This window comes from Theobroma cacao, chromosome 3 (assembly GCF_000208745.1).
Source record: "Theobroma cacao cultivar B97-61/B2 chromosome 3, Criollo_cocoa_genome_V2, whole genome shotgun sequence".
Lineage (NCBI taxonomy): Eukaryota > Viridiplantae > Streptophyta > Magnoliopsida > Malvales > Malvaceae > Theobroma > Theobroma cacao.
In genome coordinates, this window is record NC_030852.1 from 32,694,092 (window position 1) to 32,712,910 (window position 18,819).

At 35.0% G+C, this 18,819-nt stretch overlaps 2 protein-coding genes and 1 long non-coding RNA gene across 4 annotated transcripts; 1 reads left to right on the plus strand and 2 right to left on the minus strand.

Annotated features, from left to right (window-relative positions):
- On the minus strand, positions 2,701-4,946 carry LOC18606263. Its single transcript, XR_001926882.1, has 2 exons — positions 4,247-4,946; positions 2,701-3,303 (listed from the first exon to the last, which is right to left on the minus strand). It is a non-coding gene; the product is annotated as an uncharacterized LOC18606263 (long non-coding RNA).
- On the plus strand, positions 7,784-13,787 carry LOC18606265 (chaperone protein dnaJ 13). Its single transcript, XM_018118048.1, has 13 exons — positions 7,784-8,118; positions 8,224-8,510; positions 8,690-8,887; positions 8,971-9,085; positions 9,216-9,302; positions 10,007-10,095; positions 10,927-11,011; positions 11,299-11,352; positions 12,017-12,097; positions 12,207-12,284; positions 12,664-12,903; positions 13,251-13,358; positions 13,458-13,787. The coding sequence occupies exons 1-13, from the start codon at positions 7,972-7,974 to the stop codon at positions 13,512-13,514; spliced, it is 1,626 nt and encodes a 541-aa protein (XP_017973537.1). The 5' UTR covers positions 7,784-7,971; the 3' UTR covers positions 13,515-13,787.
- Positions 14,087-18,712, minus strand: LOC18606266 (protein arginine N-methyltransferase 1.6). Of its 2 annotated transcripts, XM_007039785.2 has the most exons (14): positions 18,258-18,712; positions 17,816-18,023; positions 17,532-17,657; positions 17,262-17,426; positions 17,057-17,175; positions 16,894-16,973; positions 16,358-16,629; positions 15,924-16,160; positions 15,449-15,522; positions 15,232-15,325; positions 14,915-15,064; positions 14,760-14,834; positions 14,556-14,652; positions 14,087-14,397 (listed from the first exon to the last, which is right to left on the minus strand). In XM_007039785.2, exons 1-14 carry the CDS (start codon positions 18,599-18,601, stop codon positions 14,240-14,242), a joined length of 2,199 nt encoding a protein of 732 aa, XP_007039847.2. In that variant the 5' UTR covers positions 18,602-18,712; the 3' UTR covers positions 14,087-14,239. The 2 variants fall into 2 exon arrangements, with proteins under 2 accessions (XP_007039847.2, XP_007039850.2); XM_007039788.2 differs by lacking the exon at positions 14,760-14,834.

Consider the following 18,819-nt stretch of genomic DNA (forward strand, 5'->3'; position numbering starts at 1 on the left):
TATCCTATTGGGTTACTTGTACCATGCAAAATCTGATTGCCTCCTACCTAGCCAGATTAGAATAACATTAAAAACAATCTCTCCGGCATCACTTTTGTTTTTCTTTTAAACTAATATGCTTTTATAAAATATTATAGTGTTATCTTTTCAAGAGTATTGTCACTACTCCAGGTGGATCAGAAAAAAATTGAAGATAATTGTCTAGTTGAATATTAATTTAAACTGTTTCCTCAAATAAGAAGGTGCTATGAGACGTATTAGCTTTGAATTATATATTCCTCTAAGTGGTCATATCCCCGACATTTAAATTCATAAACCAACCAAGCGTATATGACTGTTAGTGGGATTGTATATATAGGAACAAAGTGTGAAAGTTCTGATCAAAATGATAACGGCTTCTCACCAACCTGTGCCATCAAAGGAAGGGAACCCGGTACGTACTGCGTTTTTTCTTTTGATAAATTTTCTTCCTTAACGCAATTACCATCAAATATAAATAAAATCATTATTTTATACACAGCTCCAATTAGGCAGGTGGCCCGAGCTTGTTGCAATTGGGCTAAAAATGCTTTGAGACTAATGTGGATGAAACAGGTCCAGCCAATAAGGCCTGTTCGCTTGTCTTGGTTTGAGCTATATGCTTCTTTAAGTAGGCCCAAGGGCAAAATAAGAATGCCCTCCTTTATGTTGAACTGGGCCATTTCGTTTCTGTTGGGCTAGAATTGTATGCTCTTTTTTTTCTGGGATGAAAGATTGCAAACCCTCTGTCCTCTTATGGGCTGAGATTAATGGATCAGCCCACCTCTTTTTATAGAGAGTGTGCTTTCTGTTCTGTGTGCGTTTGTGTCTCTTGGCTTCTATAATCCTTTTCGTAATTAGTTTACCACTTTATAGGAGCTTGAAGGAGAGAGAAGGGGAGAAGGTGAGATGGGCACATGCGAGGCATCCTTTTTATTTATTTATTTTTTTGTTAGCTTGGCACCAGAAGAGAAAAGAGACGTCATCTTGATATTTTGCTACTTGTAGAGTTCCTCAATGTTCTGACCACAGAATTTAATTTATTACTTTTGCTTTGATCTTGGTATTATCTCATGCACGAGTTTTTGTTTCCTGGAATGATGACTCAAGAAAAACCTCCTGTTAGAAACAATAAATGAATAATGAAACCGCACTCAAATTGTCTTTTAGCTCTTTGCCACTTTTAATGTTTTGGATTCCAAACATGTTTCCTGTAAAACTTTGTGAAGAAAGGCAACAATTATTATCCAATTACAAGATGCTACATATCCAAAATTAATAAATTAAAAAAAAATTTAAAGATAAATCATGTGACGTGGACTTAAAGAAAAGTTTTCAAATCATTCGATGAAGTCGAAACCTTTAAAATGAAGTTTCCAAATCGTTAGTTCAAAATTAAGTCAGGACCCTTAAAAAAAACTTGAGATGAAGTTTCTAAATCGTTTGTTCAAGATCAAGTCAAAACCCTTAAAGTAAACTTGAAACGAAGTATCCAAATCGTTCGTTAAAGATCAAGTCAAGACAAATTTTCAAATTGTCATTCGTTTTAGATCAAGTCATATGATCCTTAAAGCAAACTTGAAGCAAAGAATCTAAATCCTTCATTTAAGATCAAGTTAAGATTCTTGAAGCGAAGTCTTCAAATTGTTCATTTAAGATCAAGTTGAGATCCTTAAAGCAAAACTTCCAAATAATTCAAACGTTCAAGATCAAGTCAAGACCCTTAAAACAAAGTTTTCAAATCGTTCATTTGTTCAAAATCAAGTTATAAGACCCTTGAAGCGAAAAAGTCTCTAAATCATTTGTTCATTCAAGATCAAGTTAAGACCCTTGAAGTAAAGTTTCCAAATAATTCAAACGTTCAAGATCAAGTCAAGACCCTTAAAGCAAAGTTTTCAAATCGTTCATTCGTTCAAGATCAAGTTATAAGACCCTTGAAGCGAAAAAGTCTCTAAATCATTTGTTCATTCAAGATCAAGTTAAGACCCTTGAAGTAAAGTCTCTAAATCGTTCGTTCAATATCAAATCAAGAATCTTGAAGAAAATTTTCCAAATTGTTTGTTCATTTAAAATCAAGTTATAAGACTCAAGATCAAGTGATAAGACCCTTGAAACGAAATCTCTAAATCATTCATTCAAGATCAAGTCAAGACCCAAAGTTCCTTGAAGCGAAGTCTCTAATTAATCCTTTCATTCAAAATCAAGTCAAAAGTTTCCAAATGGTTTGTTTGTTCAAGATCAAGTTATAACATCCTTGAAGTGAGCTTGAAGCAAAGTTTTTAATTGTTCATTCAAGATTAAGTTAAGACCTTTGAAGAAAAGCTTCTAAATCGTTCCTTCGTTCGTTTAATATTAAGTCATAAGACCTTTGAAGTAAAAATTGAACAAATTAATTAAAGGATATTCTTTATTGTAAAAGAATCTCAAAAATTATAAATTCATATCTAATAAATAAATAAATAAATAATATATTTTTTTAATTGAGAGAGGGGAATTTGAACCTTATTATTTAAGCAAGAGAATCATACACCAACTAATAAGCTAAATGCTCGAGTGTAAATAAATTTTATATTTACCTTCAAAAATTTCCAATTTAAAATATTCAACAAAAAAATTGTATAACACTTTGCTGCAAAAAGATACGAGTAATTAGATAGTAACACTTAACCCCTAAGAAACAGATTATGGAAATGATGCTAACCTGTAAACCAACAGGTCAGATTGAAAAAGAAGAAGACAGAATCTTTTATTTTATTCCTTTTCTTTACAAAAGTATTGAATGAGGAATCTCATCTAACTTTACAACTGTTATCCATCTACAAGCATAAATTCTGAAGAAATAAAATAACTATAGAACCTAAACAAATGTAGTAGCCACGTTACATGAAAGACTGAATTGAACGTATTACTATTATTAAATGGTCAAAGTGAAAGCGTAGTGAAGGCATGGAAGCTAGTATCAACAGATGTAGGTGACCTTCTCACATTGATTGCTCTCTCGTAGATCATCTGCAGAGCTTGCTCCCATCTGCGGCTGCTGCTGCTGCTGCCAAGAGCTGGTTCAATGCCAAAGGCTATTTGACCCATGTGATACATTAAAATCCTAATGCCGTGACATGTATCAATACAACCTTGACGAAGAAGGCTGAAATTGAACGAGAGTTTAAATAGAAAGGAGCACGCCAAACCAACTAGAATGGGACTTACGCCATGAGAGGGGGATAGAAGGGTAGCCAGAACCACCATTTGCAAAGCCATAGTACACCTTATAACTATGAGAAAACTCTGCAAAAGTTTTGGGTTTTGGCTTTGATTACCTTATTTTTTCTCTCTCTAAGCAATGGATGCTGAATTTGATACCAGATCAGTCAAGTTTGAGTATAAAAATTGAATGAAAATGTGTTATAGAAGCTTTACTTTTTCTTTGTAAAGAAGGCATACATGCAGGCAAAGCAAATCATATGCAAAGTGGGAACACTTGGAAAAGCCAACCAGAAATTATAAATTAATTAAGGCAACGCAAACTTTAGTTCACATCGTGTTCTCCTACGTACGTCCTTTAAACAAATTAAACTCATAAACAGTCGAGTCCAATGTGTTCCACACATTAATCCTGACACAGTCAAATAAAAACTGAAAGACACCGTGTTATCGTGTGGATAAAATTATTTGCTTGTTATTTTCAACAGTCCACAGCTTTGTTAATAAATTGTTTTGCTTATCATAGTGAAATTGGAGCATGTAAACAGTCAAATACAGTGTTTTGTTTTGATATATACTTTATATCGAATTGGTATGGGATAATTAAAATTAAGTAATCCAATTAAAAAAAAACCCACACAAAAAAACAAAACAAAAATCCAGGGCATTGCACAAGTGTTATTTACTGGGTTTTTATCCAATTTTTTTGAAGAGAGCCAATGGAGTGGACTGTTGTTCATTGAGTAGGATGATCATGAGACTAACTGAAATCAACATTTCTGACAGATTCTCTGGCCAACCATAAAAGTTTAAGAAACAAAAGTTCATAGCCATGACATCACATCTCACGTTTCTTGATGACTTGAAAACACAGAAAACCCATGAACATCCAACACCTCTCCATTCTTCAAGGAGATGAAAAAAATTAAAGAGAAGAAGAGAAAAATCCAGATATACATATCTATATATATTTATACTCATGAAAATTAGATTTCAACTTTTGATCATAAAATTCTCATTTTCTCACCCGTAATGACCATCTCCCTAAAGTGAAAGCATGGTGAGAGTGCGGAAGCTATCCTCGTCAGATTGTCCCATCGGAGACCTTCTCACATGGGTTATCCTCTGGCAAACTAACCGAAGAGCTCGCTCCCATCTGTCCCCATTTTCCGGAGCTGGCTGATCAGCTTCGAAAGCTATCTGACTCAACTGGAAAAGGAAGAGCCGAGATGCATCAATGACATCGATGTAAACCCGACGAACAATCCTCAAACTGAAGGAAAGTTTGAGCACAAAAGGGCAAATGAAGCCTGCAGGTAAAGGAGTGAAACTACGGGAGGGAGATAAGAGGTGGAGTTTGGCTAGTGCTAATAGGTGCAGCCCCATGGGAGCTTATGAACTGAAACGAAAAAAAAACCTAGGGAAAGAGAAGTTGGAATTTTGTTGTTTGGGTTTGGTTCTATAGGGAATGAAATGGACAACCTATACGACGGAGCCAATGAAGAGAATTTGCGTATTTCAACTCTTTTTGCAAATGTGGTAAACAGTAACGAATAACTATGGTTTGGCTTTTTCGCTTTTGTAAGGGTAAAGGATTTTTTTTGGCAAACCAAAGGCTTTCTTGTTGCTTACATATGTCGTCATAGCAAGATCAACGTATAACCATTGCTTGACTAAATACACTGGCTGGACAAATTTGGCCCAGGGCAAGGAAATGATGGGAAAAGCCATTTTGTTCATATATGTATGAATCATGGAAAACTGGTGGGTTGATCAAGGACAAAAGCATTTCCTACCTTGTCGATAAAACACAGATACTTCAATAGTATTTATCTACATATTTCTTAAACAAAAATTGTTTTTTGAGATTGTTAACTGAATACATACGTTCCATGCCAATACTAATTTAAATATGTAAACATACCCAATTCGATTCCTTCGAAGAAATTTGTTTAGCATTCATTTTCTCTCTTTCGTGGTTTTCCATCATTAACTGTTTAAATACTGCTGCAATAAAATCCGGTAATACGGATGATTCGTGATGTAGCAACTGAGGAGGTAGCTAGTAGCTAGTAGCCAGTAGCTAGTGTATACATCATCTCCTTTACTTCTTCTGATCACACATATCTATTTGTTCAGGTTTGAATAAAAAGTGGGACCTTAGGAAATTTCCTTGAAGCTTCGGTCTGTCTCATCAAGAGAATGATGTTTCAAGTTTTCCGTATTAATATGCGACGACGCATATTTATACAAGAGGAGGCACATCTGTATCTTCGTACCAACCTACCTCTTTGCATCATGATCCCATTCCTCAATTAGTTTCTTCATTCGTATTAAATGATCATGTCAATCAGTAGTTTTAACTTGAAACATCAGGTAAATTTGACCAAATGACTCTAGTAATTTCTTTGAAAAAGAGAAAGGAAGTAGTTTTATTCTTTCAAGTTCTAGGGTTTATCCTAAAATTAATGGGCTCATGATTTAGGTTACTAAAAAGCCTAATTGTAGCCCTAGAAAGAAGAGAAAAAAAAAATCAATGAAGTCCATGCCCCATGACCCCTACTATCATTCACCATGTATTGCCATGCCTGCCATAAGCCATGAGGTGGTCAGGAAGAATAATTGCAGTAGCGTCCTTTTGTGGTATTTAGAATAATTTGGAATGAGGTTTTCGTGACCTACTTTGGTCCATAATTCAAGTTGATGGATTCCAAAAATAGCGTCACCAATCGCCATTTTATCCTTAGGGAAAAAAACAACATAAAAAAATTTATCTTCTTGTGCATTAATATAAATAATCCAAATGGCTTTGTTCCGGAGTGCAATTAGTTGCTCGTACAAGTCTACATTTATTATGCACATGGGCATGGGTAAAGAACAAACCATATGAATTTATGATTGTGATGCTGCGTTCGATACAGTATTTATACTAGTTAGGATGTAAATGTATTTTTTAAATATTATACAAAGGAAGCTTAAATTAATTTGACATTTTTTTATTGGATAAACGGTGTGATTTCCCTCTTAATCTGAATTATTGATCCTAATTACCATCACTCTCAAATCTCTTTAGGACGACTAGGATTGAATTATGCATCATTGACCTACTGTTTTATTCATTGGTTGATCGTTATCCAATGCAGGGGCATGTGGCCGCGACAAGCTTGGTCACAATCATCATGATTTCCCAGCCGACGGCAATTCCTTGGGAAAGGAGGTCACAATTTTACCATGAAGACAAATCTGGTAATAATATTTAACTTTTGCATGTTATGAATTCTCTTGTCCAATCATTTCTTAAATTGATGGCTGTTAGAGATTAGTTTTGGGATTGGATTTGTGTGGCTATTTCTCTTCTATCTTTAGAGGCCTCATCCAATGGCTCTGGTATTCTTCTTCTTCTTCTTTTGGGTTCATTCCTTTGGCTTTGTTGAGTAGCCTGGAGAAGTATATAAAGAGTTATATTACTAAGAATTCCATGACCAAATTATATTTGAATTTTTTTTATACATTATATACAATTACAATACTTCGTTCCTAGTATAACGAAATTCTATTTTGATATGTTCTGTTCATGCAATCAAATATGGACTTCAAAGATGAGTTTTTTGGGGTTTTGGAGAAATATATGAACCCAAACAACATATGGGATATGGGCCTTTGGCTGTTTATAATTCACTAATTAGATGGATAAAGTTTTAAACAATTAAATGGTTGGATCCATTATATTTAAAGATCAAATGTAAAAAATATTTTTAAAAAATAATCAAAATCAATCACATATAAAGAAAATCAAACCAATCAAATATCAAATTAATTCAATTAGTTCGATTTTGGACTAAAAATCAAAATTTTATATATTTTTTTATAAATTATAATATTAAAATTTATAAAATTTATTCATAATTATAAAATATGTAATAAAAATATATTTTATATAATTTTTTAAAAAATATAATATATATTATTTTATATTAAATATTAATTTGATCTTTAAAAAAATTTTAAAATTGAGAATTGATTAAATAAACCAATTGAATCAAACTTTTTAAATCAATAAACCCAATAAATCACTCAAACCTTTTTCTTTTAAATCGTATTTGATTTGATTGGGTTACTGGACCTAGTTGCAATCTTCTCAATACAAGCATAATTCTATAAAAGAATTAGCATTGGGGAACAAAAGAAAAGAGAAAATAGAGTAACAAGTCAATGTACCCAATCTCTTATGATCCAGAATTCTAAACCTGTTGAGATGTAATTGAACCTTTCCCCCATGACAGTGCATTGACCCAACAAACACTTGTCCTCTAACCAACTCTGAAGTTCCAAACCAAAAGCGAGAACAAATTAATTGGGTGAATTGCAACACAGAGTAATGAACCCAAATCACTGAGAATTTTGCAACCATGGTGAAGAATAATAATTAGTCAAAAGAACTTGTGAACATTGTTTTAGAAAGTCAATGTAATCACAGCCGTACATCTTATTTAAAAAGAGATCCATCCCTTCCCTGTATAAATGATGAGTGATCGAGTGCCATCGTATAGTTTGGACGTTTCCAAAGCAAAAACCGACCCGTGCGCAAATTATAACCCCCACGCTTGCCAAGCAAAAACCCCTAAAACCCCCAAAGCACACAGAAAAATGAAAACATATTAAAGAGCTCTCCCTTTCTCTCTCAACATAACTTGACTCGACTCAAATCCCCCGGCTTTCTTCTTCCGATTTCACAATTGAAGAGAAGAAAAGATGAAGGAGGACGGTGCCAGCGGACCTCCAAGCAAAGAACTGTACGCACTGTTGCACCTATCACCGGACGCCTCCGATGAAGAAATCCGCAGAGCTTATCGGCAATGGGCTCAAGTTTATCACCCTGACAAATACCAAGCTCCTCATGTAAGTGTTGTTCTCATTCCAACAATCTTTTTTTACTTTTCAATTGGAAAGATTAACTTTAGAGTTAGTACTTTTCTTTTCTTTTCTTTTCTTTTATGTTTTCAGATGAAGGAAATTGCTACGGAGAATTTCCAAAGGATTTGTGAAGCATATGAAATATTAACTGATGAAAGCAAAAGGCAAATATACGACATTTATGGTATGGAAGGTTTGACTTCTGGATTAGAGCTTGGCCCGAAGTTGAATAAAGTGGAAGAAATAAAAGAAGAACTCGAAAAATTAAAACGGAGAAAGGAACAAGAAAAGATATCGACGCATTTTCGACCTTCTGGTACAATACTGGCTAATTTGTCATTGCCACAGTTTCTAGATGGTGATGGCATTATAGGAGGGTATTACCCTTTCCCTTTTTGTTCCTTAATTTGACATTTCTTCACAATTGCATCACATTAATATATTTTTGGTGTTGGTTTCGAGTCTTGATGTGTTTCTTGAAGTATGCACCGGATTGAAATATGCTGTTCCTTATTATCTATTTTTCTCTTATTTTCTTATTTGCTTAATTTTTCAGAATGGCTATGGCTAGTGAAGTTCAGTCTCAATTATCGAAACGTAATGCTCTTGCAATTGGTGGAAATTTGGAAGTCAAACAAAATTCTGGTGGTGGGGTTGCCTCGGCTGTATTTAGGCATCAGATTTCCTCGGTTTCTTCCATTGAGTTTATGGGATCAGCTGGTTTACGTAGTCTAGTAGGCGTACAGATGACACGGTAGGGCATTCCAAGTTTTAACTCTGTTTGTCTATTCAGTAGTTTTATTCCATATCTTAGTTCTTTGATCTTTTTTTCTCCAGTCACACATCCTTACACTCAACTGCCACAATTTCCATTGCAAAGTCTCTGCAAGATGGTTCGATCAATCTTTCAAATACCTGGACTCGCCAACTCTCTGATACAGCAAGTGGAAATGTATGCTACTTTTCTTTTTAATTTTGGCTGGTTTATCATTCTGGCCTGTAGAAGTGTGAAATGGTAACTCTTAGTTTTAGCTGATTTGTTTGAGGCTTCTGATCTTGGTTTTTGGTCACCTCTTTTTCAGATAGAACTTTTGCTTGGTCCAGAGCCATCTATTGGGGTTGGATGGGTAAAGAAAGACCAAAATATGTCTGCTTCTGGAGAAGTGAAGGTAAGTATGTTCACTATCTAGATTGTATAATTAAAGGCAGAATAACTAACAGATAGAAAAATCCCAATGGAGCTTCCTTCCATAAAATATCAAATTCCATATAAAAAATTGTGGAAGCCACCTTCGATGCCCAAAAGACCTTATTTGCAGCTACCCTTAAAGCTACAATACTTTCTTGCACTCTTAGCTTAAGATGATCAGTTGTTTATCGGACTTAAGTATCCCATAATTTCAAGCAACATATTGTTTCCTCACTCAGATTATGGAACTAGAGCTTGATGTTGCCTATGTCAACTTTGAGTGGAGATCAACTATGAAGTTTTGCTCAACAGCTGATTATCCTATGTTGAACTAATAAATCTGTTGCCATTTTGTCTCTGATGAATGCTAAATTGGGCTTGTTTTTTTTTTTTTCCCTTTGGAAGTCTGGAGCTATAATAGTAGTCACATTGATTCAGCTATTATGATTTGTCAATATTGCTGTTTCAACCTCTTATGAGGATAAGGACAAATGAATGATCATGTGCATATTCTAATGATACCACATCTAGTAGATGACATGTAAAATAGTATTCTTGCCTTTCTTCTCCCTTCCTTTTCTTGTTTTATTTTCAAAACCTCTTGTTTCTGTTTATCTATTTCTCCCAGCACGATTCTGGTTGTATTTCTTTTTAATGTTTTTCATTCATGTTCAAGCACTGCAGTTTGGCACAAATTCTTTTGGGGCATCAGCTCATTATACACGTCGTTTTTCCTCAAAATCTCATGGTCGTATTGCAGGCAGAATTGGAAGGTAAGTTTGCATACTGATACTGATGATTAACAAGTGAGGCAAGTTAATGTTTATTCTTCTTCTTTGCTGTTTATGCTGATAAATGAGCTTCTATTGCAATGTATAGTGTGACATGTTTCTTGCATTCTGTTTATGAGGTTTACATGTATTGTATTATCTGGACTGTAGAGTTATGCATAAACGGTATCAAAACATTGTAAATACAGATGATACTCTACAAAACAAAATAAAATCTTTTGTAAAAGTGTCATTTTCTTGTAGAATATTGTTCAAGAAGCTGAGAGAAACAGTTCCTCGTGTCATTTAACTGCAACTTCCTCTAAGACTTCTTGGTAAGTGGTTTCAAAGAGGGTGCATCTCACTATGGGAAGGGGAAGTATCATGGAAAATGTTTGATAAAGAACTGGGTTAAAATAATTGAAACACATACTCACAAGCGTATAGACAGTTGTTCAAGTTTTCATAATTTGTTTGAAAATTCAGAAGTGTTGTTGAGACATAAAAAACTCAAATTCTAATCCAAATGATCAGTTTGATGATCAGTGTATGTTAAGAAAACTTCAATGCAGTAGGCAATAAGTATGCTGTCAAAGATGTGTTTATTCCAAATAGTTTATTGGAAATACTTTAGAGTGATTAAAGTTTATTAATGCAAACAATCCTTTAATTGACCAAGACATGAGGTTGTTTAATGCTGTCATTTAGCTGTGGCACTTTGGCAATCAAATTTACATCTTTCAATGAGTAACTATTTCTGTTAAGTTGTTAGTTAGAACATTGGCTGCTAAGTTTAAGGTTCTGCAGCGAGTTCTGACTCTTTCTTTTTTCCAGCACTGCTTTTGAGGTTGAAGTTGGTGGTGGGAGAAAAGTATCTGATTTTAGTACTGTCCGCATGTTGTATACAATTGGAATTCGGGTAATCACTTATATCTTAGCCAAAAGGGATTTCACATTATGATGCCATATTATGGTGAAAAATCCTACCTATTCATGAATATAGCTATGAAGAAATCATGTGTTCCTGCAACCAAGGGTTATCATTTTGTTGACACTCACTTGTTTAGTTAATCCATACTTTTTTAATATATGTGACGTTGTTGTCATATAGGGGTAAAAACCAAAAAGGTTTTTGAATCTTTCCTTTTGTTGACAGGGTGTCTTTTCGAAATTTGAGTTGCATTGAATCTGTCCTTCTGTTGACAGGGTATCTTTTGGAAATTTGAGTTGCACCGTGGAGGGCAAAAGTTAATTATTCCTGTAAGGATATTCATGTCCTCTGATTTGTTTTAAAGATCATTTATATTTGAGGCATGCCATTGCTTGTATGATTTTCATGTGCAGTACTTCTTTCCTTTAGTGCTGGGATCAGCTGGGATGAGATCCAGAAATAGAATTCCTGCTTGTATAGACTGGGATGGGATCATATCATAGGATAATATATTTTATCCTTACATGATTTTGAGTTCTCAGAATGAAATGCTTTATAATTGCACCCAGAACCTATGTTATAAAATTTAGAAATTTATCATGTAGAAAACTTTGTCTAACTGTCAACGTTTTAGTAGGAAGTAAAAGGTTCTATTGTAAGTGTACATGACTTGAATTTTCTACATTGTGAGCTACACTTGGACATATATCATTGGGAAAGTAGATCTAAGTTGAGATGGTATGCTATGGCTTAGACGCGAAGGTGCAAATGCATGCTTACCTATGAACTTTGGATCCATGTATTGATGTGTGATAATAATTATTTGTATGAAGTTGTATGTAAACAAGTTTAAGCAAAAGAAATTGCACACTAAATGCAAGGAAGAAATAGAAATTTAGTTTGCCATGTTAGGATTTTTGTAATAGAGATTGATCTTTTGCATTGATTACTATTCTTGCATATAAATCTGTTGCTTATGTTTGTTATATGCAGATTTTGCTTTCCAGGCATTTGAATCCTGTGTTAGCTACTGGGGCATTTGTAGTTCCAACATCAATTTACTTTATACTCAAGGTAATCACTTACATTTGTCCTTAAAGTTTTGACCAATTGGTTTTACAGTTTGAATATCTTATTTGCAATATACTTTTGTAAATAACTATCACTGTATGTACAATTGCAGAAATTTGTTTTCAAACCATATTACCTTAAGAGGGAAAAACAGAAGGCTTTAGAAAATATGGAAAAGACTGCCACCCAGGTATGATTACTCAAATGCATTAGGTTTTCTTAATTTTTATATGCCTTTTTGGCCTCTTTATTACTTTTATGAAGATGCTAGAATTCTTCTGCTGTTGTATATTTATGATGTAACTTCTTTCTATTTAAATGTCTTTATTAGTTGGTTACAGTGTTTCTCACATGAATGAAAGCCAAGATGCAGTCGGTGTAGTCTTTTACAATGCATTTGTAAAGCCATGCTTTGATGAATGATTTTCGTGATATTTCAGCTGGGGATGTGGTGCATATAACTTTTAATAATTATGATTAAAATATTTTGGGCTTGCTTACTATTTTTATTAGCAGCTGATTCTTGTTTAAAAATTTTTAATAATGTATTGTACTTGATGTGTATAAAGGTTCGAGAGGCGAGGGAAGCAGCTGCAAAAGCTCAGCAATTGTTAGAAAATGTGGCCAGAAGGAAAAGAAATAAGCAACAGGAAACAGATGGACTGGTTATTACTAAGGCGGTTTATGGAAATCGTAAAGCTTTAAAGAAAGGAGATGAACTGAGAGAAACAAATGATGAATTAGCCTCACAAGTGTTGGATGTAACATTACCTCTTAATTTCCTTGTTACCGATCCAGGGCAACTTAAGGTTTGTTTCTTCTGAATCCTGTTTGTTGACTGTATGATTATATATATGTCATCTATTTGCTGTGATAACTGCCTCGATTAACTAGTCAATAACTCAAAAGAGATTGTAGGATGAAATTCCCTCTAGTAACTTTTAGGGCATGAGGTAACTGTATGGAAGCTTTTGCACCAGAAACCATCCAAAAGATGTTAGGGAAACCTAAAAGGAGTCTGCATTTCTTTTGACTTTAAGACTCTTGAGAAGTTCATTTAGTAAATACAACAGAGATTTGGATAATTTGACTTTATTGTGGTACATGCTTGTTTGTTCCCATTAGCATAAGATTGGTTGATTTTCTCTTGATGCAGCTTCATGATGGTGTAAAGAAGTCAGGCATCATGGGCTTCTGTGATCCTTGCCCTGGAGAACCTAAGCAATTGCATGTGGAGTACACTTACCATGGTCAGAGATATGAGGTACTACTATCACAGATCACTCTTTCTTATTGTTTTAACCCAAAATCATCTTGATAGATGGTAATGAGGGCATTGACCAATTCGAAATTTCTGAATCAGGTGGTTGTGGATGATTATGAAGAGTTGCAAATACCCCAGGTGGCACACAGAATCTGAAATCACAATTTTTAACTTGATTTTCTGGTTACCTCTGGCAATTTTGCATGCTCGACATGCCTTGGAGGAACCTCAATTAGATCACCAAAATTTTCAGTTATATACATTTATTTACGTGCATCTGTGGAATGACCAACCTAACCAGGGCATTGAAGAAATTAATTTAGTTTATTTGGTTTAATTTTCTGATTGTAGAATAAACGACATATTTTTGTAATTTTCCGGCTGTAGAATAAATTCCATAGTTCTGTAATTTTCCCTTGGATTCAAACACCTCAATCTCACAATCTTTTGAAGCTCAAAATTGTTACCTGTATATGCTTTTGATTAAGTTATGATCTGTTTTCATTTCACGGGTTTGGAAGCATTTTCTTGTTGGGTCTTTAGAGCTACAAGGATTTCTTAGTCGTATGAAATATAAGTATTTTTAAAATAAAAAGAAAAAAAGAAAATAGGAGATTATGTGTTAATTATCTTTGGCTAAGTTTCTCGAACTCTGTTCAATTTATACACGCACATTGACAACACCCAATAGAAAGCTCAAACAAGCAGGGAAAAGTGCATACACTTACTCAATCTGAAACCATGGGAACCGGAATTCCAATAGAGACTATAAAAATGGTTTTAATCGAAAACTCTCTTGAGGGCAGCTCATGGCCATTAGTTAAAAAGAAAAATAAAGACTAGTACAGCTCTCGTTATGAGCCTAATGATGAAGCTAGGAGTCATGAAAATGTGTGTTTAATGATGAGTTCACTACTTGATGGATCGAAGAATGCTTCGATTATGGTAGAACCAAATTCATTGGTGGTTTTCGATCCATGGATTCCAACTGCGACAGGTTTGGTCAGAAGCTTAACCCCTTGCTTCCAATATCTGTGGTCTGAACCAACATGCAACAAAACCCCTGATGAATATGGTGAGATGATAAAAGTTCTCTAATGTCCTATATGATCGTTTATGGTAAAATTTTAGACAAAAATGTAAATACCATGCAAAAATACATTACACTTTTTGGCCAATAAAGAATTACAACTATACCTGGCCTGGTTGATACTACAATAGAATTCTCAGCATCCATCACCCAATCCATCCATAGAACAAATCCATGACAAATACCATGTTCAGTGAATTGAACCTATAAGAAAGACATAGAATTAGTTGCAAGGATATAATAACATCATTAATAGTTTCTGAACTAGTATAGGCTTCTTTTTTCATTTTGGGGAGGGGGGGAAGGTGTACCTGTGCTTTTCCATAACATGAAGTCATTAGTTTTAAGAAATCGAACTCTAAGATGGTAAATATCTCACTTAGCTCCTGAGCACATTTAATGCAGTTGTATTAGCAACAACACCGTAATTTTCATTCTTAAATCAATTGTATATTACATCAATTACCTTAATCTCACCACACTGCCAGACACAGAAAGGAAGACAGGGACTCTCTTTCGGTGCTGGTAATTCACCACAGGCCCCTAAGGTAGTATTTACTACAGAATGGTCAAAGCCTTCAACTTCACCTAAGCAACAGCGACTATTCCAAAGATCCTGTACAAGAGGTTACCGGAACAGAATTTGTGGTCATGTCATACTTGTATAAATTACATAAAAGAGGGTAAATTCCTTCTAATGTTTCTTTATTTCTTTATTCATTTTTCCTTTATCAATGAAGGAGTCTTGGGGAAGCATTTGATAAAGTGAAAATACCAACTTACCGGGAGAGACATAGCACAGGCCTTCAGTATTCCTTTACAAGGCATTATCAATGCATCCTCTGAAAGGACAGGATCAAGCAAGGTACGGTCCCTCCTAAATCCAGACCAAAAGGGAGGAAGCAGATAAATGGAGAGTGAATGGCTAATAAACACATAAGCATTGATCTTTAAACAAGCTGACTTATGGAAGCTATGATAAGAAGAGAAGAGAACATACCAAAATCGCAGATTCTGCCATGGAAGCATTCCTTCATTTGCATAATAGTACGGTTCTCCAATTAACAGGTCAACCTGTGAAAGAAGGCATGATCTCAATTTGTTTGAATTGTTTATATAATTGAGTATTAGAACATTAAATCTTATCATCAGAACATATTCAAGCAGAATAGGATTGATTTTATGATGCTCAAACAAAGATCATTGACAACTTTTAAATAACAGAAAACTGCATATGACAATAGGATTTGATGCATTAGAAAGTTTGCATCTTAAGAACCAGCTCTTTGCCGTTCTCTTATTTTCTAAAGAGACAAGTGAAATTAAAAGAAAAAAAAAAGGGGTCCAAAGAACACATGTAAAGCAGAGTGATATGCTTTTTTATTTTTACTTTTCTCTTTGATAGAAGCAGAGTTATTTTCAACAAGAAAGTGATGCTGGCAAGCAAGCCAAAGCAGAAGCAGGACAAAAGTTACCTTCTTCCCATGAGTATCAAGCATGGTCAAACATGCTTTCCACTTTTCAGGAACTTCAACACGATCCATGGAAAAAGCATTTGCCTTAGCAACAGTTTCCACATATTTGGCACCCTTGTCTCTCAACCCAGGAAACAATGATATTACATGTGATGTTTTCGAAAGATTTGCAGCAAGAAGTGTTAAAAAAATGCTATCATCCGCAACAACACATAATGGGTTAACTCTTCCCTGCAACTGCAACAATAGAGTTTACAATTAAAAGCATGCAAAAACAAAAGGCACAGATAGGGCAAAAAGAAGAAGAAAATTAGTGGAAAAGAAAATTAATATTGACTGTTACTCAAGAAATTTTGAAATCATCCATAACTGTTAGAATGCAGCTGTAAGTAAAGATGTGGGAAAAGAACAAACATTGAGAGGAGAGAGCTTACAGCTTTTCTTACTGCTGCCAACATGGACAATCGCCATTCACTGTCTCCATAAGTTGCAATTCTTTCTGGTGACACTAACAGCTGAAAATCCCCAATTCTTTGGTCATGCTCCCTTATGTCAGTTTGAGAGCCTAGGACACTGAGATTATATGAGACACTAGTCTCTTCATGAGTAGCTTCCAAAAGAACTTCTTCTCCCTCTGATACAGGCATACCTTTCCCTCGAAGGAACCAGACACATTGCTTCCAGTGGTCACACCAATTCCCACTTCCTAATGAAGCATCAGACAAGAATTACTCCATAAACTCAGAGAATAATTTCTATTTTGTTAGGGATTGGGAAATATCATCAGAACAGGAAAATGACTTGAGCAGAACTCTGATCCCATCTACTGGGTTCACATCATTTGAAAATAACCATAAGAAAAGCATTATGCTAATCCCTGTTAAGTTATTTGACTTTCAAGAATGTCAAGAGTAGACAGATCATAATGTGATCAAAGAGCTATGCACAAACAATTGTGGACCTGACTCACCTATTTTAGCTGCTGAACTTATCCAGCTTGGAGCAGTGGAATAAAAGACTGTTCCTTCACGATCAAGTTGAAGAATCCACCTGCAAACAAACACATAGAGTTTATTGACAATCTCTAGAAAAGAAACTTCTGGCACAAATCTTGCATATATAAAAATAATTACCATGAAACTACAGCATGAATGCAACCAGTATCTGTCATCTTGATTTGCACCTTAGTCTTCCCATGGCTGTCTGGCCGTTTCCAAAAGTCAAATTCAAATATTTTGAAGGGTTCTGAGAGCTGAATGAATTCTAAATTAAGTAGGAATTAAACTGCTGGGACTTTCTTGGAAGGCTGTAAAACAGTGTGTAATGTAATAAGATTACCAGTTTTATTTCTTTCCTTATAGCATCACAATGCATTGGATGCTGCTGCAATTTGAAATGTATAACGGTCTCCAAGCCTGTAGGAACAAGATGAATACCATCTGATGCTTTTGCTTCACTACCAAATAAATCATGGAGCTTCCACAAGTATGGACTTTCAACCAGCTGAAGTATCAGGAGAGGAAATACAAAATGCTCAAAAAAAATGGCAAGATTCTGCAACCCTTCAACCTAACTAATAGACTAATGGTTCAAAATAAAGATGAAGACCTGGCCATAAGTAACAGCTCGGTACGGCACTGTTAGTGGATTTTCCACCAAGAGCTTGTCATGTGCATGTTGCAGAGTTGGAATCAGCCCTTCCCCCAGTAACTCGGAGTCCAATATCTCACTAACCTGCACTTACATTATCAGAAAACAAGCATTAACATTAGAAAATAAGCAATTAAACCATAACTTTCCATTTCTCAACATCCAAAACGAAAACTTGAACATTTTTAAAAATACGACTATAAGAGCCAATGCATATGTAGGATTAATGATTTGACACTCACGAGCACATCAGCACGAGAAGGAATATCAACACCAACTTCGAGTTCATCAGAACGCTTATTAATAAGATTGATATTTTTCCCAATACCATTTCGATGCAATACTTTCCTCATCAACTTCGCCATTGGAAGATAAGATTCACATGCTGTTACCCTTCCGTTTAATCCCATTGCTCGCGCAGCCATCATTGACAACAGCCCAGTTCCCGCACTGCACAATATTATCAATGGCCAATTCAAGATATAATTATTCAAAATTTACTTCCTTTTGCTTGTTAGATTTGGATACAAATAATCAACGAACAACTTTTAACGATTAAAATTTAAACTTCTGCGAATACTAAACCATATAAAGATGAAAATAAATATAAAAAAGAAAGTGGCTAAAGAAACAGGAGAAGCCTAAAAAGTTAATACTGTTGATTATTAAATTTTGAAGAGTTACCCGATGTCGAGCACGTGGCAAGGTTTGGTTACAGTTTTGTCAATGGCTAAACGGAAGGCTTTGTTCCGGTGAGAATCGTTGAGCATGTCGAGATACGACGTCGAAGCTAAAAGTGGTTCCTTGGAACATTCTGGGAGTTCGTCGCTGTCTTGGATGACGACCCACTCTGAGTTTCCAGTGAGTGGGTCGAGTTTGAGTTGGAAGACTTGCTGGGGAGAGTAGGAACTCATGGCTCGAGGTAAGGGTGCTTTGAAGTGAAGGAATGAGTTGAGGATCAAAGTCAAACGAGTTGATAAGCGAAGGGAGATGGAGGGAATTAGGGTTTTATAGATGAGAGCATTCATGCGAATGAAGTGGAAAGAGCTTTTAGCGAATGGCGGTGCTTTGCTGCTAGTATGTTTTTCTCTGTCCGGCCATGGCCAACTAATTTGTTTACTAAAGCCTAAAATTAACAAATCTTTCAAAATTAAAAAAAAAAGACTAAAATGGAAATTTATTGACTAAAAAATGGAAAGGAAAGAAAGAGGAAATCATACAATAATAAAAGATAAACGCTCCGTAT

Coding starts and splice junctions, on each gene's coding strand:
- LOC18606265 (XM_018118048.1), top strand. CDS start 7,972: ATGAAGGAGGACGGTGCCAGCGGACCTCCAAGCAAAGAACTGTACGCA. Junction 8,888..8,970: donor GTAGGCGTACAGATGACACG/GTAGGGCATTCC, acceptor TTTTTTCTCCAG/TCACACATCCTTACACTCAA. Junction 9,303..10,006: donor CTGCTTCTGGAGAAGTGAAG/GTAAGTATGTTC, acceptor CAAGCACTGCAG/TTTGGCACAAATTCTTTTGG.
- LOC18606266 (XM_007039785.2), bottom strand. CDS start 18,601: ATGAATGCTCTCATCTATAAAACCCTAATTCCCTCCATCTCCCTTCGC. Junction 15,523..15,923: donor TTGATACTCATGGGAAGAAG/GTAACTTTTGTC, acceptor CTTCTTTCACAG/GTTGACCTGTTAATTGGAGA. Junction 14,653..14,759: donor CATGTTATGGAAAAGCACAG/GTACACCTTCCC, acceptor TCTTTCTTATAG/GTTCAATTCACTGAACATGG.